Below are 15,926 nucleotides of genomic sequence, written 5' to 3'. Positions count from 1 at the left end.
CTGTTCGTGATCCCCTGCTTTATCATTCCTAGCATTCTGTTCGCCCTTTTTGGTGCTGCCGCATATTGCGTGGATGGCTTCATTGACTTGTCAACCAGTACTTCCAAGTCTCTTTCCTGGGGGGTCTCTCCAAGTACTGTACCGGACATCCTGTATTCGTATATAAGATTTTTGTTACCGACATGCATCACCTTACACTTATCCACAGGGGCAGGTTAGTTATTCTGAAATGGATTTTTGACAATGGACACCTCTGGCTCTGCTTCCGTCATACGGCTCAGCCGCTCACTTCAGACCAGCCGGCAAGCAGAGTGGGACCGCAGCAGTTTTCAGAGAGAAAGAACAGCAGGATCATGTCAGCTTACCAGTATGCTGCTGGCACTAGCTTGCGACACGGCATCCAGCTGTCATCCGGCATCCTGTAATTCACACTAAACACGGCAGCACAGGGCATTAACATTTGATGGCACCCCCTGTGAGGCTTTAATTGTCTCCTACCGCAATCGCTCATATCCAACTTCAGGACTGAGAACATCACGCTAAGCTTGATCATGCCGAGCTATTAAACAAGGTGCAGCTTTGCATACTTTTCATTAACCCTTTCAGGACCAAGGGACATATTTGTCCCATAACTTTAAAATCCTATCAATTTTGATTGGGATAGTCTACAGTTCTAAATTTGATATGTACGGATTCCATATGATACTGCCTTTATGTAAACAAACTGGTTCCGACATTCATTCATTAGCGTCATTGCCAGATTGACGAGAAGATTCACTTGCCACACTGTCCATAAGCCAGAAGTGTGATTTTTTTTTAAAAAAATAATGATATTTCACAAAAAAAATCAATTTTTTGGCATCTGCAAGCCCTTTTTACCATAAAAATGTCGTCAAAACCACAAAAATTGGCCTACGATCCTTATGGTCCTGAAAGGGTTAAAGGGCCTGTCACACTGAACAAACCCTGACTGCACCAGGTTGCTAAGAGCTCATCTATTGGCTGGTGCAGGCAGAACTACCTATCAATCACACATGGTGGTGATTTGCTGCCAGGTCACCCAATCTTGAACCTTGTTCAGTTTGTATTCTTTCCCCTACTATGGCTGAAGTTGAAGGTAGAGGCCACCGTAGGCTTCAATCTAATACCAAATTTTTTTTCGGTAAAGAAAATAATGAACCCTCTCACATACTGGGGCAGATTTACTAAGTTGTGGTAAAAAAAAAGAAAGGGGCTTTGGGTACCCTTGTACAGGTTTTTTCCCATGCACTAATGCCATTTTGGCTGTAGCTGTATAAATGACATATTTTTTACGAGGCTATAAAGAATTAGCAAAATTCAGAAAACCTTTCAGGATAAGATATGAAGCAAAAGCACTCAACCTCAAAAAGTCATATCCAACACAGGTTTTCAAAACTCTTATCTCAAGGTTTGTTAAGGGACCATCAGAGGTGAAACTCTCAAGAATACTCTTCACCTAAAACTCTTCATCACTCCCAATGTTCTCTATATTCCATTTCATATAGGGTTACCAGATATCCAGATTTCCCTGAACACGTCCTCCTTTTGAGGGGGTCTGGGCGGTTTTTCAAAAGCTTCCCGACAAAATCACACCAGGAAGGAGCATTTGCGCATGCATGTCATTGCATCATGTCTGCGCATGCATGGATGTCATAGAAACATAGAAGATGACGGCAGAAAAGGGCTACAGCCCATCAAGTCTGCCCACTCTGCTTACCCACCCTCTGTCTATGCCCTAATGACCCAATTTCCTTATCTTGACCCTTGTAGGGATCCCACATGGGTATCCCATTTATTCTTAAAGTCTGGCACGCTGTCTGCCTAGATCAACTGCACTAGAAGCTTGTTCCAATGATCAACCACTCTCTCTGTGAAGAAATACTTTCTGGTGTCGCCATGAAATTTTCCGCCCCTGAGTTTGAGCGGGTGCCCTCTTGTGGCCGAGGGTCCCTTGAGAAAGAAAATATCATCTTCCACTTCGACACGTCCTGTGAGGTACTTAAATGTTTCGATCATGTCTCCCCTCTCCCTACGTTCCTCGAGAGTGTAGAGCTGCAATTTGTTCAGTCTCTCTTCGTCTGGGAGCAGGGCTGGGGGCGGAACTGGGCAGTCCTGGGGGGCGTGGCCAAGAGTCCAGATTTTCCTTTGGGAAAATTTGTAAGTTCATATCATTTCAAATACGGTATTCATTTAAATTTAATAATTTTTCAAAACATTGTTTTATGCAACTTTTCAAAACGTTATTTTGTGTGTACTAATGCGGTTAGTACTTACTGCCCTTTAGTGAATGACTCCCCCTAGTGGGCACTAAATAGTGCATGCCATTCTTGAATCACCTGCGCTATAGGTTAAAGCATCTGATATTATTAATTGAAACAAACAATATAAACAAATAAAAAATGAAACAAAACAAAACTTTTCCAACTGTGTATCTCTTATAAATAATGCCTGGTTCTGGTGAATTCCTACTGTTTACTTTGTTTCTGTACATCCTCTTTTGACATTCTGATTTGAATTACTTTTTCAGATTTATCCTCTGGAAAAAAAAATTATTTGGCTGTTAAATGTGCCCAAAATCCTGGACAGTAAAAGTTGATGGTTGTGTGAACGATAAGGGAGTGAGGAAAGGAAGGGACTGGAGTTTGCTGGAGATTTAATTAATACTCGAGACTTGGCCATTTTTCAATAGCTCCTTGATTACCAGATCTCTCATAACTACTCACCTCCAGTCTCCAAAACGGATCCGAGTAGATTCAACAACCAGAACTTACCCCAGATTAAAATGATGTACCGCAAAGGTATGAAATACAAAATCATTGTTGCTACGGCAAGCGCTGAACAGGCAAGGACAGACAGGAAAGGCACTGTCCAGTTGAAGGTGCTGTGAATTGGAGCGAAGAGAAAAAAAAAAAAAAGTCAGCTCTTTTCCCAGGCAATTTACACATACAGGATATTCCATTAAAATAGTGGTCACACTGCACAACATTAGATGCAAACAACGGAAAAGGCATGTCCAAGATAATCCCATGAGTACTTGTACAATATTATAGAACAGAAAGTGAAGATTTATCTTTTGGGCATAAAGGTAGAGTGACAGAACGGCCAAGTGAAACTAAACTTTAAAAAAACAACAACAACAAAAAACCCATTAGTATTTATCATTTAACATTTGGAAAGATTTTACTAAGAAGCCAGAGTTTTAAAAAAACACAATCTAATACTCATGCTGTTCACATTAAAATGCAATTTATAACATAACATAGTAGATGACGGCAGATAAAGACCCGAATGGTCCATCCAGTCTGCCCAACCTGATTCAATTTAAAAAATTTTAATTTTTTCTTCTTAGCTATTTCTGAGCAAGAATCCAAAGCTCAACCCGGTACTGTGCTCTTTTACTCAGGTGCGCTAACCAATCGGCACCACTAATCAGTTAGCGTACGGTTAGCGTACCTGAGTAAAAGAGGAGGGTAAGTTTATTCCAGTACAAAGTCACTTTTACAATAAATTAAAGTCAAATTAGCATTATTCATTTATTGGTCTTTAGTGTCCTTAATCCATTAGGAAACATGAGATATGGCTAAAGACCTTAGCCCATATTTCTATAAGTGGTGCCATAAGTTAGGCTCCTAATTTAAAAGCAAAACCATGTCTAAAAAAAAAAAAAAAAAAAAGCATTTAACACAAAAATATTGCAGGCGCCTTAAAAAAATAAAAAATGGCGCCTGCATCGCGACTATGGTGGCTTTACGATGACTAGTGCCTCCATAGGTGTGGCTAATGCTGGAAGTGGTATTAGGCATCGTAAAGCACCTCCGTAGTCGCAAATTCACGTGCCGGGGAGGTGCTGCAAATGCTGGCCTTGAAGATCCTGGCCTCCACTCCCGGTGCCTGCCTTTCACAAAGCTGCGATTCTATAAATGGTGATGCAGATTGGGAAGTTAGCGGATGCTAGGGTCCACCTCAGGAGTTGGCGCCCAAGAAAAGGATCTGGGTGTCATCGTAGACAATACGATGAAATCTTCCGCCCAAGGTGTGGCGGCAGCCAAAAAAGCAAACAGGATGTTAGGCATCGTTAGGAAAGGGATGGTAAGCCAGACTAATGCCTCTGTATCGCTCCGTGGTAAGGCCTCATCTGGAATGTTGCGTTCAATTCTGGTCTCCGTATCTCAAGAAAGATGTAGCGGCACGTTATGATTTTCACTAGGGAATTCTCATTTGTTTTGTTCTAATATGCTCTTCGTATACTCCAAATTACTCTTTCTCAAGTTTTCATGTAGATTTAATCCAAAAGATTTAAGAGTACAGTATATTAGAGCAAAGCAAATGAGAATACTTTAGCGGAAACCATAAAGTGTTGGACTGATGATGATCAACAGGGTTAAATATTCTCATTTAAAGACAGTTTTGAGAAATCACCTCCGACGGTCCTAGAAGCACTTTAAGGGATCTGTTGGATATATTTGCTTATTAACGAACTATAAAGTTTGATATATATCCAAAAACCATCATTAAAATAGGTGCTGATTACCTCCAACCTTTGAGTTATTGACAAGCGATCGGTAGCCATTTTTCAGGCGGCCAACAATGACCCTTTTAAAAGGAATATATCATAAGGATTTAAAACGTTTACAGTTAATTCAAAATACGGCCATTAAGTTAATTTCAAAAGCATCAAAGTACGATCATGTTACCCCTCTGCTAAAAGACGCCCACTGGTTGCCAATTTCACATCGGATAACTTATAAAATAGCTCTTTTAACATTTAAAACCATGCAAACTAATTCTCCAGCTTTCATTGATAGATTATTGATCCCTTATGACCCACCAAGATCTTTGAGATCCATAACCCAATCTAACCTTAATATCCCTTCATTGAAAATGATTGGGACACGTCGTACTACCATTTTTTCGGTAACAGCCCCAACGATTTGGAATTCTCTTCCGCTGTATTTAAAAATAGAAAATAATCTAACATCATTCAAAAGCAAATTAAAATGCTTTCTATTTAAAGATGCTTTTAACTGAAGTTTTACTTTATCTTAAATTTAATTTTAACTGACGTCTTAATTTTAATCTCTATTTTACTTTTTTTTTTAATTTAATCTCCCTACCCTTTGTTTTTTCCATTAATGTCTCTTCCATTTACTATAACTATTGTATTTCTCCCCTCTTTACCTTGTGTGTCTTCTGTTCGTTCGTCCACAACAACTTTGTATGTATTATAGTTCGTCTGCAGTATGTATTAACTGTAATATTGTTTGTCAAAAGGAAAAATTTTTTTTTATTCTGTACAACGCTTTGTAGAATCGATAAGGCGTTTAATCAAATAATTAAAATAAACAATAAACAATAAACCCTTACAGAATCCGGGCCCTTGTGACTCCACCTTTTTTGTTTTTCAAGTATTGAATATTGCAGTCTAAAGACTTAGGGCACCTAACACCATTTCCGGCGTTAACCACACCCATAGTTGCTTAAAGCGATTCTGGCGCCTATTATTTAGATGCCGGTAGGCACTTTAACAGTGCCAGTTTTTGTGGTTTTAAATGGCGTTTGTTACTTAACTTAGGCGTCGGAAAGAGTACCGACTGGCGCCTAAATTTAGGCAGCATTTCTAGAATTTTCTCCTAAATCTCTTTCCCACTACCGTAGAGCAATAAAGAGTAAACTTACTTTTTAATGCGTTCGCCGAACGATGCCATTCTTTCCAGGATGCTCTGGACTGTGATAATGATATCCTGGACCTTATAGAGTCTATCAATGAATCCCCTTTTTTCAGATTCCTGCAAATAAAAATATTACTCCGTGTCATTTTTCAAAGAACAATTCCCCAGAACGCAAGATGCATTTGCGATCACATTTGTTCCCTTGTCACATACAACAGCGAGGCTGAGAGAGAGAAGCAGGGATCCGAGTTCTTCAAGGGATATGAAGTGGAAATTGGTTAACATTAATCGGAATCCACAGCCGCAGACCAGCCATTGCACCTGTTCAAAAGAACAGCGTCAATATTCAAAGGCATCTAACCAGCCAGAAACGGTTCCTGGCTGATTAAATCACCAGTTCCGGACTAAAAGGTCATATCCAGAAGAACCTAACTGGTTAGGGCTGCTGAAAACATCCGGTTAGCACCCACCCTGTGGCATAGTTAGGGGGGGTGGATCGTGCCGGGCGCTGCCTTCGCAGAGGGTGCACCTTTTCCGAGAACAGGCCCTTTAACCCCTTTCCACCTGCAACTACCCCCTTTCCCACTCTCTCCCCGCTCCCTCTGCTCCCCCCCTCCCCCTACATGATCTCTCTCCTATCTTTCCTTTACCTTCCTTCCCATCCTTTATTGCTGCTTGTACTTTTGATAAAACTCCGTTTAGCGCTCCCGCGCTCCCTTTCATTACTGCTGTAACTCTGTCAAAATATTGTAAATCCGTGTGTCAGCACGGATCTTAATTAATGGATGTGAACCGCCTAGAACTTTTTGGGTGTGGCGGTATACAAGAATAAATTATTATTATTATTATTCCTTTACGCTCCCTTTGCGCACATCTTTTAAGTTTCCAAGTTTTATTTATAATTTGATAAAACGCTTATATAAAATTTTCAAATTGATGCACATCAATGAAAATACATAGGTAAAATGTATAATAGACAGACTTTACACATGACAAAACCGAAATGAATTATAGTGAAAGAATGGTTAGGGTTAGGGTGGGGGAGTGGGGTGGGGGAGTGGGGGAGGGAGTTAGGGTTAGGGTGGGGGAGTGGGGTGGGGGAGTGGGGGAGGGAGTTAGGGTTAGGGTTAGGGTGGGGGAGTGGGGTGGGGGAGGGAGTTAGGGTTAGGGTGGGGGAGTGGGGGAGGGAGTTAGGGTGGGGGAGTGGGGTGGGGGAGTGGTGGAGGGAGTTAGGGTTAGGGTTAGGGTGGGGGAGTGGGGTGGGGGAGTGGGGGAGGGAGTTAGGGTTAGGGTGGGGTGGGGGAGTGGGGGAGGGAGTTTCATTTCATTTCGTCTTTTAATATCCTGAGCTTTGTGTTAATAGTGTTATGAGCAATTTGCTTAATATGTTTCTCCTGCTTTGTTGTATGTTACTATATCAAATTTCAATAAAATTTTGGGACCAGAAAAAAAAAAAAAGGATATGGGTGGAACTACAATTTTTTTTTAAAAGAAAAGAACAGGGAGTGGGAAAAGCATCAGGGATGGGGTCGCAACAGTTCCCCCTTGCAACTCTTCAATCTTCTTGCGTTTGACCTCCTGACTCTGCTCAGCCTCTCACACATTCCCCTTCTCTTCATGCATATTGACCCACGTTGGGAGGAAGCAGGAGTTGACATCTATTTTCATGCTTCTAATCTCATAAGAAGTGCCGCTGCTGGGTCAGACCAGTGGTCCATCGTGCCCAGCAGTCCACTCACGTGGCAGCCCTCTGGTCAAAGACCAATGCCCTAACTGAGTCTAGCCTTACCTGTGGACGTTCTGGTTCAGCAGGAACTTGTCTAACTTTGTCTTGAATCCCTGGAGGGTGTTTTCCTTGATTATCTCATTTATTTTCTGAATAGCCATGTCTCCTTCTGTTTTATTTCTCATATGTGTATGCCATATTTCTTATATTGATTCATTTGAGAAGATTGACTCATTGAGCTTTGATACTGGAGATAGATTTAAGTCGTCCATTGGACTGCCAGAAGAACTAACAAATTGATTCTGAGAGAGATCAAACCGGCTATGGCACATGAAGCCCAAATGGTGAAGTTATGTCTGTCTTATTTTGGTAACACCATCAGAAGAAAGAACGAAGGAACCAGGAAGATCAAAAGAACCTTGGGAGGATTGAAGGAACCAGGTGAAGAGAGCAAACGGCAATCAGATGGCTAGACACATTGAAAACAACCATGGGGATGACGCTGGAGGACCTTTCTGGACTAGAACAAAACCAATTTCTTTTTAGATCCGCAATTCATCAAGTCACTAGGGCTGGAGCACGAGTCGATGACACCTAGCAAAAGCATAATCCATATATTGTGTATGTTCTCTTGTAAACCGCCACGAACTTTGAATTGTGTGGTATATAAAAATATATAGTTGTTTGGTCTGGTGGTAAGAAAGGCAGACATACCAGCCTCACTCTACGTTTTTGTTTCTCCATCACAATTCAGAAAAAAACCACCTACAAGTGTAAATTTTGCACTCAGAGGAGAGAGAGCAGCTCAGCTGTGCATCTGACACATCTTGGGTCTCCTCCCCAGATATCGTTGGTCTTAAAACAACTGGGAAGTACTTGATTAGAATTCAAGCAATGAAATCCTTTTACATGGCTTTTTTTAAAATCTGAGTTGTGTCGTTTACTATTCAAATATGTTACATACAGCCCTGAATATTAATTTTGTCTACCTCACAGCATCTTAGATAACATTACAGAAGCCTATGAAAATGTAACGCAAACCACGGAAATGTTCAATACTAGTCCCGTCAGGCAAGCGAGAGCTATCCAGAGCCAGACTGCGAAGTGTGTGGTGCAATTTCCAGCCCAGTAAAGACGCTTTCACAAATATTCAACCGAGAAACTGTGAACATCTGGGACAAGTCTGGTCTTGCTGCTCAGAGAACGTCAGGAGAATCAGCCAGCAGTTCCATCTGCATCACGCTGGCTTTATTTACACGTTTCAGATTGAACTAAGAAATGTGGCAATAACATAGTTTAACCACTACCACATTAAGTCCGTTACAGCCTACAAAGAGAAAAGGAAAAAATAACACCGATTCGTTCCGAACGACAGAATATCAATCTTGCGATAATGTATTTTCTTAATTCATAGCATGTAAATAAGACTATGACACTGTGGCAGACTCAGCTTGAAATGCACAGTACCACAAAGAGTAAGAAGGTCCACAACATGGATAAAGACAAGCCATAACTTAAATTAGACTCTAATAAATGAATGCAAGCCATCAACACACTTGGTAATACACAGTGATGACAGGCATAGCAGGCCAAGTTATCTCGTTGTATCATGATCAAAAGACCACACATTAAATCAACACTTCTTTTGCTTTTTGCAGTAGGAAAGTGCTGAGCCCATTATAAATCCGTCGGCAGGAGTAAACTTCATCCACCAACTGATATACTACTCAAGCTTTTCTTTCAGCAAGAAAGCCAAAAAAAAAAAGGGACAATATTCAAACTTTCTTTCTAGGTAAACAGAAATTCACCTGGGTAAATCAGCCTGTCTCAAACTGCCTTTCTTGCTCTGAGTGTAAATAGATGCAGGATTTTGTACTGCATATGCTTTGATTTGGTGGGAAAAAAAGAAGCATTTCCAATGGAGGTGGGGGAGGGGGGAGGATATTCCCTCTAAGTTGAGCTGGAGTTCCTCCACCTATATTTCTGCCAGTGGGGGGTGCTGTTTCAATATCACATTTTCAATAGTAAGGGACAGGCAAGTTCTGCAAGTCTCTCCCTAGTGATTGAAGACTTAATAGAACAGCACCCCCACTGGCAGAAATAAGGTTGGAGGACTCCAACACAGCTTAGAGGGAACATTGAGTGGGAGTGATGGAGGGGAGGGAATTAGTTTCAGGGGTGATTTTCAAATGTATGTACAAACAATAGATACCCTGTTTCCCCGAAAATAAGACCTATCCCGAAAATAAGCCCTAGCATGATTTTGAAAGATGCTCCTAATATAAGCCCTACCCCAAAAATAAGCCCTAGTTAAAATCGACCTCCGAAGGCCCCCCAGTCCCCAAATGTCCTTGACACTCCCTGACTCCATCCCTGACACTAGTGCCGCCCGATTCACCAGACTCGTCAATTCAGCGACCCCCCACCCCGGTGAGACCTAACATACCTCCACTCCGAGGCCTCTTAAAGCAGTAGTGGCAGCAGTACTTTCTCCCTCTCCCCACCATGTGCAGCATCTTTCCTCCCCTCTCACCCATTCCCTTGTGCAGCATCTTTCTATCCCTCCCTCCCATCTCCCTGTGCAGCAGAACCCCACTGACCCTCCCACTGTGAGACTGACATACTGTACCTCCGAGGCCTCCAAAAACAGTAGCAGCTGCAGCACTCCGAATGGGGCCTTCCCTCTGCTGCTGTTTTGGAGGCCTCGGAGGTACAGTATGTCAGTCTCACAGTGGGAGGGTCAGTGGGGTTCGGGAGGGAGGGCTAGAAAGATGCTGCAGACGGGGAGGAGAGAAAGGAAAGAGGAAGAATTGGGGTGGAAGAGAGGAAGGGTGAGATGATTGTTGTACATGAAAAAATAAGACATCCCCCCGAAAATAAGCCCTAATGTGTTTTTTTGACCCAAAATTAATATGACACTGTCTTATTTTCGGGGAAACACGGTAGATACTGTAGATAGATAGATAGATAATAACCCACTCCAATTATAATAAAACATACATAAATGTCATAAAACTGACACTTTGCATATTTCTTTTAGTGATAAGAAAGCGAGCAGTGCACAAATGTCCACAGTAGTAAAGGCCTGAACACAAAATTGTGCTTTCAGTTGTTTCCAAAACTGAGTCACTGAGGTGATTTTACACAGTTCCAATGGGAGAGTATTCCACAGTCAAGCACCCTGAACATAAAATATGGAGGAACGATATTCATTCAATCTTATACAGTGAAAAGAGGGACGTCAAGCAAAATGTGTTCACTGAATACACACTACTGGCGGATCTGTATATCTTCAGAGAATTTGTGATTGCTAATGGAGCATCATTATTCAAGCCCTCATGGATCAGAACTAATGTCCTGAATTTTACTCTCCAGCGAATGCGCATTCTTTTACCCTTAGTTGCTAATTTGATTCCTGCACATATTTTGTCCATGAATAGAGTAGGCAACTATCAGTCTATTTACCAAAGTGTGTGCCATTAAACTCTGGAATTCGTTGCCAGCAAATGTAGTGAGAAAGCAGTTAGCTTAGCAGGATTTAAAAAGGGTTTGGATAATTTCCTAAAAGAGAAGTCCATAGGCCATTGGAAAAATCCACCTCTTTATTTCCAGGATAAGCAGCTTAAAATCTGTTTTACTCTTTAGGATGGAAGAGCGTCACCAGTGGGGTGCCGCAGGGCTCGGTGCTTGGATCCGTGCTCTTCAACATCTTTATAAATGATCTGGACATAGGTACGACGAGCAAGGTGATTAAATTTGCGGACGATACGAAGTTATTCAGAGTAGTGAAGACGCAGGGGGGATTGCGAAGATCTGCAATGTGACATAATCAGGCTCGAGGAATGGGCATCGACATGGCAGATGAGGTTCAACGTGGACAAGTGTAAAGTGATGCATGTCGGTAACAAAAATCTCATGCATGAATACAGGATGTCCGGGGCGGTACTTGGAGAGACCTCCCAGGAAAGGGACTTGGCAGTTCTGATCAATAAGTCGATGAAGCCGTCCGTGTAATGTGCGGCGGTGGCAAAAAGGGCGAACAGAATGCTAGGAATAATAAAGAAGGAGATCATGAACAGATCGGAGAAGGTTATCATGCCGCTGTACCGGGCCATGGTGTGCCCTCACCTGGAGTACTGCATATAGCACTGGTCACCGTACATGAAGAAGGACACAGTACTACTCGAGAGGGTCCAGAGAAGAGCGACTAAGATGGTTAAGGGGTTGGAGGAGCTGCCGTACAGCGAAAGATTAGAGAAACTGGGCCTCTTCTCCCTCGAACAGAGGAGATTGAGAGGGAACATGATCGAAACATTCAAGATACTGAAGGGAATAGACTTAGTAGATAAAGACAGGTTGTTCATCCTCTCCAAGGTGGGGAGAACAAGAGGGCACTCTCTAAAAGTTAAAAGGGGATAGATAGATTCTGTACGAACGTAAGAAAGAAGTTCTTCACCCAGAGAGTGGTAGAAAGCTGGAACGCTCTACTGGAGGCTGTTATAGGGGAAAACACCCTCCAGGGATTCAAGACGAAATTAGACAAGTTCCTGCTGAACAAGCACGTACGCTGATAGGGCTAGTCTCAGTTAGGGCGCTGGTCTTTGACCAGAGGGCCGCTGCGTGAGCGGAATGCTGGGCATGATGGACCACTGGTCTGACCCAGCAGCGGCAGTTCTTATGTACTATTTGGGTTTTTGCCAGGTATTTGTGACTTGGATTGGCCTCCACGAGCACAGGATACTGGGCTAGATGGATCACTGGTCTGACCCAGTAAGACTATCTTTTTGTTCTTATGGGATCTTGCCAGGCACTTGTGACCTGGGTTGACCACTTTTGGAAACAGGATACTGGGCTTGAAGTAATTGGCTCCACAAACCTGGAACTCCAATGACGAAGCCTGGACATTTCCCGGCACTGGATTTCTAGGCATAATGCAGCAGCAGTCGGCAACATGCCAAGTGCCACAGTCTGACTATTGACCTCAAATAATATAATACAATATAAAACAAAAACATAATTTCTATTTTTTAAAAAGAACAAATTCTAGCTTCTCTTCTTGCTCCCTTGTCCACCAATAAGGTCCAAGATTCTATGTCAAACATCTATGAATTCTACTACCCCACTGAAAGCGTGTTGAAGTGGTCATCGCCCTCTTGGAAAAAAGTATGCGTCTTGTTTCTTGCGAGTGTATCTCCTTTCTCATATAAGCACAGTTATCTGTTATAATACTGTAATCTTAACCGTGAAGACATCAGTAATGGAAAAATGTGGATCAGGTGACGAGGCAGTTCTTAGTTTCATGGTGAAAACCTTTGAATGACAAAAAGAAGCCCATAAGAGCTGACATATTCCAGATTAAACATTTCTCCAGGCTCGCGATCCCTGTGTGAGGCTGCACCATGACCCGCAGCACTTGATTCGCAGGATATGCTCAAAAGTTCACCGAGAGTTCTTTATAAGGGTCTGAAAACAATTTGTAAAGGTTACGGCTAACGTGATTTCTGGTCCGTTATTTGAAAAGTTAAGACATGTCAGCAACAGAATAATTAAGCTAAACTTTTACCACCCTTAAGATCATTTGGGCTTCACTCGGGCTTTAATAAGAAGCAGATGTGAACCTACCAAAATTAGATTTGCAACTTCTTCTCCCCTCAAAGGAACACAAACAAACCCAGAAAAACCTAAAGGTTGCAACAGTATAAGTGCAGGCACCTGATACAGTGTGGGGAATGCCAATTACCGTATACAATGCAATCTGGGTGCTGGTAACATAAGTAGGATGATTGATTATGGCATAATTATGCCGGTATTAATAATTATATTGTAACACCGCTACAGAAGACCCTGTAGCTCAGTATAGAGCCCATGTATTGTAACACTTTGCAGAAGCTCTTTGCAACTCTGTATTGTAACACCTTTACAGAAGTTCATGCAAACCGCTCTGAATTGACTCCCCAGTCATTAGTAGCGGTATAGAAGCTTCCAGTAATCAATAGGTTGGTGTGAGCTTTTACCGCAAGTTCAGTCGTTGGAACCGAAGGACAGTGCCGGGCAGAGTTCTCGGGTCTACGTATCAGAAAGTCTATGATCAAGTATATTTTATCACACTCATTGTTGCTTTAATCATGAATTGATGAGAAGAGTCAATGTTGGTCAAACTGGATGGACCGTTCAGGTCTTTATTTGCCGTCATTTACTCCATTACAGTGGTACTATTAAGGTTCCTTCATCTTCTGGCAAATTGCCTAGAGTGAAACGGCATCCTGATGTTTTTTTTTCCCTGCTATTTGCACTGAACCATTGACAACTGAAGGGAGGGCCCTGCCTTTGAGGTGTCGTAGTCTGGACCGAGGACCATCTGGGTGCCAAGAGGATAGAGCACTCTTTTATCTTTGCAGTTTTGCCAAACGGGGAAAGCCGGGCAATTAGAAACTGTCATTTTCACGATGGATTGTTTAGGTGAAAGGGAGTTATGCTGTTCCTCTGTTTCTGAGTTAAGCGTCTGTGTGTTTAGAATTTGTAAACCCTGCGTCCCTGATAGTGTGCTTTATAATTCCCAGAAGCTTGATCTGTTCTGTTTAATATGAAACAGTATCCAGAAAAGCTTTGTATGTGAACATTCAGATCTAATGCATTCCGCGATGGAAGGCAGAAGCCATGTACGCCGGGTCACATGACTAATACTCACTTCTTCCCCCTCCCAGCTGAATTCAGTGCTCACGACCAGAGACAAATTCAGAACCCTGGAAAACAAAACCTTCCATTCCTCTGCATGTAACTAGATTATAGCCAGTTGAAATGCCCAACCTCAATAGGAGGTGTATAACTATAGTGTATTTAACTGCAATAGTAAAGTTATTTTATATGTGTATATACGTAGGTCATAGAAATCTGATGGCAGCTAAAGGCCAAATGGCCCATCCACAGCATCCACTATCTCCTCCTCTCCCTATTGGCTAAGGCTCTTAATATTTGCATCTCCTCTTCCTATAGGCTAAGGCTCTTTACACCTGCATTGTGAGGTCATAGAGCTTTATGGTTATAGAAACATAGAACCATGATGGCAGATAAAGGCCAAATGGCCCATCTGCAACATCCACTATCTCCTCTTCTAAGGCTAAGGCTAAGGCTCTTAACATTTGCATCTCCTCTTCCTATTGGCTAAGGCTCTTTACACCTGCATTGTGAAGTCATTGAGCTTTATGGATATAGAAACATAGAAACATGGCAGATAAAGGCCAAATGGCCCATCCACAGCATCCACTATCTCCTCCTCTCCCTATTGGCTAAGGCTCTTAACATTTGCATCTCCTCTTCCTATTGGCTAAGGCTCTTTACACCTGCATTGTGAAGTCATTGAGCTTTATGGATATAGAAACATAGAAACATGGCAGATAAAGGCCAAATGGCCCATCCACAGCATCCACTATCTCCTCCTCTCCCTATTGGCTAAGGCTCTTAACATTTGCATCTCCTCTTCCTATTGGCTAAGGCTCTTTACACCTGCATTGTGAAGTCATTGAGCTTTATGGATATAGAAACATAGAAACATGGCAGATAAAGGCCAAATGGCCCATCCACAGCATCCACTATCTCCTCCTCTCCCTATTGGCTAAGGCTCTTAACATTTGCATCTCCTTTTCCTATTGGCTAAGGCTCTTTACACCTGCATTGTGAAGTCGTAGAGCTGCCCATCCGCAGTAACCATTATCTCTTTCTCTCTCTCTGAGAGATCCCACGTGCCTATCCCAGGCCCTCTTGAATTCAGACACAGTCTCTGTCTCCACCACCTCTTCTGGGCGACTGTTCCACGCATCTACCACCCTTTCTGTAAAAAAGTATTTCCTTAGATTACTCCAGAGCCTATCACCTCTTAACTTCATCCTTTGCCCTCTGATTCCAGAGCTTCCTTTCAAATGAAAGAAACTCAACTCATGCGCATTTACATCATGTAGGTATTTAAACGTCTCTATCTGGAGTACTGTGTCCAGTACTGGTCGCCGTACCTCAAGAAAGACATGGAGGTACTTGAGAGAGTCCAGAGAAGAGCAACTAAGCTAATAAAGGGTATGGAGGACCTCTCATATACTGACAGACTGAAAAAGCTGGGGTTTTTTTCCCTGGAAAAGTGACGACTTAGCGGAGACATGATAGAAACCTTCAAGATCATGAAGGGCATAGAAAAAGTGGACAGGGACAGATTTTTCAAACTAAGGGGAACCACAAGTACAAGGGGGCACTCGGAGAAATTAGAACAAATGCCAGGAAATTCTTTTTCACCCAGAGGGTGGTGGATACATGGAACGCGCTGCCGGAGGATCTGATAGGCAGAAGTACATTACAGGGCTTCAAAGAAGGTCTGGATAGGTACCTAGAGGACAAAGGGATTGAGGGGTACAGATAGGAGTAGAGGTAAGGTTATAGGGGCAGGATTAGAGGTAAATTATAAAATTAGTCAGAGACCACTGTTCAGGCAGTGGGCCTGATGGGCCGCCGCGGGAGCGGACCGC

General features: G+C 42.5%; 1 protein-coding gene and 1 long non-coding RNA gene across 2 annotated transcripts in view; one reads left to right on the top strand and one right to left on the bottom strand.

Moving 5' to 3' along the window:
- The window catches only part of MCTP2 (multiple C2 and transmembrane domain containing 2), a 179,318-nt gene that overhangs the window by 6,933 nt on the left and 156,459 nt on the right, over nucleotides 1–15,926 (bottom strand). Inside the window, 2 exon segments of the mRNA XM_033919914.1 lie at nucleotides 2,793–2,902; nucleotides 5,698–5,807. Coding sequence (XP_033775805.1) covers nucleotides 2,793–2,902; nucleotides 5,698–5,807 — 220 coding nt within the window.
- Nucleotides 1–15,926, top strand: part of LOC117348183 — a 153,140-nt gene that overhangs the window by 119,249 nt on the left and 17,965 nt on the right. The gene's annotated exons all lie outside the window — the stretch shown is intronic.

The sequence above is a fragment of the Geotrypetes seraphini genome, chromosome 14 (assembly GCF_902459505.1).
Source record: "Geotrypetes seraphini chromosome 14, aGeoSer1.1, whole genome shotgun sequence".
Classification (NCBI taxonomy): Eukaryota; Metazoa; Chordata; class Amphibia; order Gymnophiona; family Dermophiidae; genus Geotrypetes; species Geotrypetes seraphini.
Note: the sequence above shows the minus strand (reverse complement) of the source record. Positions and strands in the feature narration are given on the sequence as shown.